At 32.0% G+C, this 8,964-nt stretch overlaps 1 protein-coding gene across 1 annotated transcript; it reads right to left on the bottom strand.

The window, feature by feature from the left end:
- Positions 1 to 888: 888 nt before the first annotated feature.
- On the bottom strand, positions 889 to 3,702 carry LOC137245252 (circadian clock-controlled protein daywake-like). The gene is made up of 5 exons (XM_067775600.1): positions 3,507 to 3,702; positions 3,290 to 3,382; positions 1,658 to 1,811; positions 1,388 to 1,521; positions 889 to 1,307 (listed from the first exon to the last, which is right to left on the bottom strand). The coding sequence occupies exons 1-5, from the start codon at positions 3,592 to 3,594 to the stop codon at positions 976 to 978; spliced, it is 801 nt and encodes a 266-aa protein (XP_067631701.1). The 5' UTR covers positions 3,595 to 3,702; the 3' UTR covers positions 889 to 975.
- Positions 3,703 to 8,964: the final 5,262 nt, after the last annotated feature.

Genomic DNA, 8,964 nt, shown 5'->3' with positions numbered 1-8,964 from the left:
AGGGGTATTATCTATCTTGCATATAAAATTCTCGTGTCGTGTGGTTGAACTCCTTCAAACTGCTTGACCGAAATTTTATAAGTATTTTTAGTAGGTCTGAGAATCGGATCTTATATATTTTTCTTACCCCGTAAATTTTTTTAAGGTTAAATTTTTTATTCTAATTCTTTTTTGAAACAGCTTTCAAAAATAACCCGCTGGATCTAGGACTGGGACTGGGATTAGGATTAAGGGATGGGGAAGAATACAAGGAACTGGAGAGGAGAAAAACGAGAGAAAGAGAATGAGAATGAGATATAATTAGACGAAAATAGAGTGATAGGAATAGAGCACGGGGGAGGGGCGGGGGCGAGAAGGAGAGGGTTGTGAGAAGGGGAGGGGTGAAAAGAGAAGTGAATAAGAATGTTATGGTTTCATTAAGCTTATATTTGAAATTTATAAAAAATCCATATCTCTGTAGAAGAATTTGTTGACAATATAAGCAGTCAGGGGCTCGAATCGCACTGACAAAGGGTTATAACTTTCGCAAGCGAAATAAAAAAAAAAAATTTGTATTTAAAAATGTTTGGTAAAACAAAATTGCTTTTATGTCACAACCGGTGGTATTTTTGTTAAGCATTCCAAGTGATATGTGTAAACCCACACGGTTTTAACACAAAACTTCTATTCTTTTGACTAACAAACGAGTGTAGAAGTTATTCATGACTAGGAGACTTTTTGTAACCGTTAATTCAATTGCTTTTACCAGACCCAGGCATGGTATGTTTTACAGGGGTTTCGACATCAAAACCGTTGCATAGTTACTAAAATGTAGTAAGCAGCTTAATATTTTCAGAGAGTAAGCTACTAATTTCACAAGGCTTTGAGATCCTCAAATTCAAAAACTCTTTTTTCAATTTGTTTTTTATTTAAATACAAAATAGTAACATAACAACAATTGCCCAACAAAGTGTGGAGTCTCCAAATTTCTATGATTTACCCATAAAATTCACTTGCTTTAGGTAGATTGGTAAGGAAATAATTTGCAGGTACATAGCCAAAGATTTTTTTGAAACGATCTTTAAACACCAATTCGATTGCTTGCTCCAATGCCGGTTGCAGAAGACCAATTAATTCGCGCCAATTTTGATTGAATAACTCATTCGTGGTATTCTCAAGTTCCGTTTGACCATTAAATAAATTTTTTACATCCACACGAAAATCGCCAATGTTTACGATTTTCGACTTAAAGGTTATAATGTCACCAAATGTAAAATCAGCTTGATCTCGAAGTTTTACTACAATGTGGAGTTGAATACGAACATTCGCTAATAAGGCAAAAAGAAAAAATGTAAAATGAAATGAATGTAGCAAGGAAAGTTTCTATTCTCATTTCACAAAAACTTACTTGCATCTAATGTGCCTGGCCCATGTCCATTGATATTAAAGCCCAAAACTGATCCCTTTGCTTTATAGTTGCCATCTGCATGCAATTTGGGTAAATTAATTGTGGCATCCACTTCTAAGGCCTTTCTATCGACACTAATAATGTAAAAATAATATTGAAAACACGCACACATATTAATTATTAAGTTTAATTAAAAATTAAAGCATGATTTGGTGTAAAATAAAAACAAATAACAATCCTTAAAAAATGTTTATTTACATTAGGACTCACACAGCTTTGTTTATGATCACATTACTAGCACCGTGTAAAATAAAGTTGTCTAGTTCAGCATTAAGATTGAACGTTGCTCCATTGTCCTGTTGAATGCGAATACGTTTGATAGTTAGTGGGTCGAGAGGACTCAAGCTTTTCAAGCCCGGAACACCTTAAAAATGTATATTTGTACATGTAATATTGACATTGAAAACAGGGATCGAAAGAAGTCAAGATTGATATTTTTTCTTATAAAGATAGACAATTTTTTTTCGTAGCTTCCGCCGACTTTTTTGTATATATAATATCTTTTGAGAATACATATGTCAGAAAAAAAAATGTTCGAGTCACATTGACAATGCACAGGCCCTGAATGATCCCGAAATAATTCTCAATAGTACCGAAAAGATATCCGCAATGATACTGAAAACAATATCGATGATATCTTAATAACTCTCCATGATCTCAAACTGGGCTTAGAATGACCAAGACATAATTCCAAAATAGTCCTAAATAATGCCGATATAGCCCAAAATATGTGCCGATTTATCTTAAAATTGTTTCGAAAATAGTTCCGAATTAGCCTCGAGACGATTCCTAGCCTCGAAATTGTCCCAAAATATTTTAAAACAATTCCGAAGTGGTCATGAAAAATGTCGCGCAATAAGCCAGAAAACAATTTTTATGATCTCTAAGTGGTCCTGGAAGGATCAGAAAATAAACTCAAATCAGTTTCTAATGATCCTCAAATAGCCCTAAGAATAGTTCAGAAATGATTCGAGAATTATTTGTAAAACAATCCAAAAATTTTGCGATAACTGTGCCGATTTATTATAGAATTGTTCCAAAAATATTTCCAAAATAACTCCAAAACGATTTCGAGTCTCGAAGTAGACCCGAAAGTAATCACGACATAGTTCCCAAAATGATCCCGATATGACTTCGAATTGTTACGGGAATGAAGTCGAAATAATTCCAAAATAATCTTGAGACGGTTACGAAAAAAGTCGCGCATTCATACAAAAAAGAGTTGTTGTTGTTGTTGCTGTTGTTGTAGCGATAAGGACTCTCCCCGATATACGGCACAAAACCATCCAGTAAACGGTCTCTATGATCTCTAACTAGTTCTGGATTGAGCAAGAATTTATTGGAAAATAGTTTCAAATGATCGCGAATTAGCCACGAAAAGATTCTATTATTATTTGTAAAAAAATCCGGAAATTTATTCCAACTGATTTTAAAATCGTAACAAAAATAATCCCAAAATGATTCCTACAGCAAAACATCTCGAAGAAATGGTCTAGAAAATAGCCACGAAATTATCTCTAATTAGCTCAATAATGGTCCGGAATATATTCAAAATAGTCTAAAAAAGGTCCCGAAATCGGCCCTAAAATCATTCCGAAATAAACTCACATTAATGAAGAAATAACCCCAAAATTATTCTAAATAATCTTAAAATAGAAACGAAATCTATGATATCCAATCCCGAAATATTTAATAAGTAGTTCCTGACTCATCACGCAAAAGCGAATTGTTTTTGCGGTTTACCGTTAAATGCAATCCTCACAAAACACTAATACTAGTGCAATCTTATCACATTCAAATCATAATCATTACGGTTCCTGAAAAAATGTCTTAAATTCTCACCATCTTTCCATTCGTTGAATATTACTTTGAGACTATTTGCAAAACAGGTATTCAAATCTGCACCATTGAAATCACAGGTTTTTAGATAAGCAGCTGTAAAAAATTAAAATCATAATGAACTTTCAAAAAAATGTATTCTTGTTGTTGTTGTCCTTGCAAATGTGGCAAATGCCGCCAGAGCGGCCTATCGTCGTGATTCTATTTGATCATCGCTTACGTTTTTCAGCTAAATATTTTGATGACGTTTTTGTTATTTGTAGCACAAACGCAAATAAAACTATTAAACTAGATAACTGTAAATGCATTTTAAAAATTACTTTTTAATTATTATTACTAAATTAAAATTTTCTTCTTTTATATTTTCCACACTTCTGTAACTGTCGCGCTCGCTGTTCAAATTTGTTCTAAATTCGATTTTGAGTAAACATTTAATTTTATATTTGATACTTAATTACATAAGTATATACCTAATATGAATAACATATAATGATAACTTTTTTTGGTATATGTATGTATGTGTAGGCATGAGCTACATTGAAAAAAAAAAAAAGTTTATTCTATTCTTAACACTTAACAGAGCGTAAAAAAAATTAAAAATAAAGAACTCAATTAAAAAGTTCGTCAACAAGAAAGCAGTTTTTCTTGCATTGTTTATATTATAGGTAAATATTTTTTTCTTATATTGCAAAACATGTTTGCCATTAATTTGCTGTGTGCCTTTAATATTTTAATATTTTGGTAACTAACCCGTTGAAAAAATATATAAAAACTTTGCTTGCTCTTAATTCCACTTTTGTTATAAACACACCTAAATATAAGATAAAAGCAACAACCCTCCGCAGGTTAGGTACTTAGAATATAAACGTGACAGGTATGCTTGTCGTAAGAGGCGACTAAAACACCCCAATTTTCAACAGCACCTTCCCGTGGCGAATCCTATTTCCTTGGCAGCCGAGGCTCTGGCGACCCAAAGTTCCTCATGAAACTAGAGGATTAGGGGTATGATGACCTAGAAGGTTGAAAGTGGTCATATTAATTCGATCCTAAGATGGTCGAACCAGTGCTAATATTGTGCTTATTACCGGAATGTACTGGATCTATAACCGGAAAAGAACCACCAACGTCGATAACATTCCCCAAACCCTTCGGGGAATGTCTTTATCGCTACAACCACAACAGCAGATATTATCATCAAGCTCTTAACCCTTTTGAAAAGTTTTGTGGTCTGTTGACTACTCCATGTATTACTATAAGCTAAAACAAAAGAGCAGCATTATTCTCTTTTTTCAAACCTGCGCTAAGTATTATATTTCCCTTCGTTTTGTAACTTGATCTCTTAGAAGGCTCTACTGGGTCTGATAAAAGCGCTCATTCCCAAGTCGGCCTGGTACCAGAAATTCAAGTAGTTAGTAGGCAGGTTTTAGTATCTGAGTATGTTAGAATCTTATCCGCAAAGCAACACATTGGCGCATGTCTCTAAATTTTTGCGGACAGTTTTTGGCCTTTCAAAAACAAGCTGAAATGAGTTACAGAACTTATCTTATTCTAAAACTTTTAAAAGAAAAGTTTGTGTGGACCCTGGATATTAAAGTTAATGTGCTCTTTCGCTCTTCCATGATACAATTTGCTTTCTGATTATTCAAAGCCGCAATGAAAGTGGCATCACAAGATACAAGTTTTTCCATATCTGAACTTAAATATATATCTGTATTAGCGGTTACAGTTTGTTCAAAGTGAAACTTTTTTTTTTAATGTGATAGGCGTCGCACTGATCTAGATATTAAGGAAATTCGTACTGATTGGATGGAATCTTGCGATAGATGGTGCGCGAGTTTAGATATTTAGAAATTTCAAAATATTTTCAGATACCTCCCTTTGAGCTATAAGCTTGCAACTGCACTGGTGCAAAGAAGCAAAACAATGCTACAAAAGAACTCCGGTAGTTATCCCACGGATAAGCATAATTAGAAAATTAATACAATACTTCGAATATTTGAATCTATTTTTATGTATGATTGCGTTTACATATGCGCTAATTTACAATAAATCCGCAATACATTGCCTACGCCTTCAAAAATGTTCCATCCCTAGGAGCTAGATTCTTAGTTGTCACGTTCTTGCGATACATTTTCAAGGGACTTGCTATTGAGTTATGCCAATTTCACACAGAGGCTTAATGAAATAATTAGTGAAGTTTTCTACATTAAAGCCCTAATTGAACTCAATCTTCTATACAAAATACAAATTCTTAATTATCTCATTATTGCTTTATTGAATGCCTAATCAAGTGAAAAATTCAGTCGGGTGTGCTGCGTGCTTCGAATTTTATTGTCAATGTAACAAATGACAATCAAAAATAAATCATTTTCAATAATTTACGAAAAATAGAAAAAACACGAAAAAATTCAAAATTTAATTTTCGCTGCAATTGCTTTTTCGAAAATATGCAGATATTTGGTTAGGTGCAACATCTATGGGAAGTAGCGCATGCATTTTATTTTGATTGCATTTATAGCTAAGAAGGAAACGACTGCTTTCCATTTTAACAATTTTTTGTAAAAAGGAAATATTTTTTGGGGCTGCTGAGAGATGTTCGCTTAATGAAACAAAAGGACCTCTATGAATAGGGAAACTTTATTATTTCATTAAATAGAATTGTGATTCGATGAAGTTTCTGTGTGAAAACGGTATTACAAGCTTCAAACTTTACGAATCCAGTAAAAAGATACTTGAATTAATATCAGAACCGAATAATGACGTGTTCATCCTTTGGGTGCAATAATCGAGCGACCCAATATCTAACATTGATTCTTTGTTGATTAATTCATTTTACACTAAAATACGACCTAATATATGCGTACGAATGTTACTCTTAATGTATCAATTAAGGAGATATCAAAACCGCTAATACTCGATATTGATGTCAAACGGAGCTAAAAAAAAGTAAGGACGGGACTGTCTTCGGCTGTACCGAAGACTTCATACCTTTCATGAATAGGGTTGAACAATAATCTTATCCCATTCGTAATCTCAAAATAATGCGCTGTATAAGATAAGAAATATATGATGTACATACCTAAACGATTTTTAAGATAAATATAAAATTACAAAATGGCAAAAAACCCCCTTATCTGACCGATCGGTTGTATGGAATATATATTATATATAGCTCTGATCGAAATGATTTTTTCATGAAATCTTCTTGATATATTAGAATAAATATAACCAAGTTTAACGCTTTTATATTGGAAATTAAGGGAGAAATTGCCAAAAATTTTTCTATCTGAACGATCGGCTGTATGGGATATATACTATATATAGCTCCGATCAAAGTGATTTTTTCAGAAAATCTTTTTTGATGTATTAAACTATATATCACCGATTTTCACGTTTATACCCTCTAAATTAAGGGAAAAATTGCCAAAAATCTTTCTGTCTGAACGATCGGTTGTATGGGATATATACTATATATAGCTCCGATCAAAGTGATTTTTTCAAAAAATCTTCTTTGATGTATTTAAATATATATCACCGATTTTCACGTTTATACTCTCTAAATTAAGGCAGAGATGGCCAAAAATCTTTCTATCTGAACGATCGGTTGTGTGGGATATATACTATATATAGCTCCGATCAAAGTGATTTTTTCAGAAAATCTTTTTTGATGTATTAAAATATATATCACCGATTTTCACGTTTATACTCTCTAAATTAAGGGAGAAATTGCCAAAAATCTTTCTATCTGAACAATCGGTTGTATGGGATATATACTATATATAGCTCCGATCAAAGTGATTTTTTCAGAAAATCTTCTTTGATGTATTAAAATATATATCACCGATTTTCACGTTTATAATCTCTAAATTAAGGGAGAGATGGCCAAAAATCTTTCTATCTGAACGATCGGTTGTATGGGATATATACTATATATAGCTCCGATCAAAGTGATTTTTTCAGAAAATCTTTTTTGATGTATTAAAATATATATCACCGATTTTCACGTTTATACTCTCTAAATTAAGGGAGAAATTGCCAAAAATCTTTCTATCTGAACAATCGGTTGTATGGGATATATACTATATATAGCTCAGATCAAAGTGATTTTTTCAAAAAATCTTCTTTGATGTATTAAAATATATATCACCGATTTTCACGTTTATACTCTCTAAATTAAGGGAGAAATTGCCAAAAATCTTTCTATCTGAACGATCGGTTGTATGGGATATATACTATATATAGCTCCGATCAAAGTGATTTTTTCAAAAAATTTTCTTTGATGTATTAGAATATATATCACCGATTTTCACGTTTATACTCTCTAAATTAAGGCAGAGATGGCCAAAAATATTTCTATATGAACGATCGGTTGTGTGGGATATATACTATATATAGCTCCGATCAAAGTGATTTTTTCAGAAAATCTTTTTTGATGTATTAAACTATATATCACCGATTTTCACGTTTATACCCTCTAAATTAAGGGAAAAATTGCCAAAAATCTTTCTATCTGAACGATCGGTTGTATGGGATATATACTATATATAGCTCCGATCAAAGTGATTTTTTCAAAAAATTTTCTTTGATGTATTTAAATATATATCACCGATTTTCACGTTTATACTCTCTAAATTAAGGCAGAGATGGCCAAAAATCTTTCTATCTGAACGATCGGTTGTGTGGGATATATACTATATATAGCTCCGATCAAAGTGATTTTTTCAGAAAATCTTTTTTGATGTATTAAAATATATATCACCGATTTTCACGTTTATACTCTCTAAATTAAGGGAGAAATTGCCAAAAATCTTTCTATCTGAACAATCGGTTGTATGGGATATATACTATATATAGATCCGATCAAAGTGATTTTTTCAGAAAATCTTCTTTGATGTATTAAAATATATATCACGGATTTTCACGTTTATACTCTCTAAATTAAGGGAGAGATGGCCAAAAATCTTTCTATCTGAACGATCGGTTGTATGGGATATATACTATATATAGCTCCGATCAAAGTGATTTTTTCAGAAAATCTTTTTTGATGTATTAAAATATATATCACCGATTTTCAAGTTTATACTCTCTAAATTAAGGGAGAGAAGGCCAAAAATCTTTCTATCTGAACGATCGGTTGTATGGGATATATACTATATATAGCTCCGATCAAAGTGATTTTTTCAGAAAATCTTTTTTGATGTATTAAAATATATATCACCGATTTTCACGTTTATACTCTCTAAATTAAGGGAGAAATTGCCAAAAATATTTCTATCTGAACAATCGGTTGTATGGGATATATACTATATATAGCTCCGATCAAAGTGATTTTTTCAGAAAATCTTCTTTGATGTATTAAAATATATATCACCGATTTTCACGTTTACACTCTCTAAATTAAGGGAGAGATGGCCAAAAATCTTTCTATCTGAACAATCGGTTGTATGGGATATATACTATATATAGCTCCGATCAAAGTGATTTTTTCAGAAAATCTTTTTTGATGTATTAAAATATATATCACCGATTTTCACGTTTATACTCTCTAAATTAAGGGAGAAATTGCCAAAAATCTTTCTATCTGAACGATCGGTTGTATGGGATATATACTATATATAGCTCCGATCAAAGTGATTTTTTCAAAAAATCTTCTTTGATGTATTAGAATATATATCACC

This window comes from Eurosta solidaginis, chromosome 1 (genome assembly GCF_040869045.1).
Source record: "Eurosta solidaginis isolate ZX-2024a chromosome 1, ASM4086904v1, whole genome shotgun sequence".
Lineage (NCBI taxonomy): Eukaryota > Metazoa > Arthropoda > Insecta > Diptera > Tephritidae > Eurosta > Eurosta solidaginis.
Note: the sequence above shows the minus strand (reverse complement) of the source record. Positions and strands in the feature narration are given on the sequence as shown.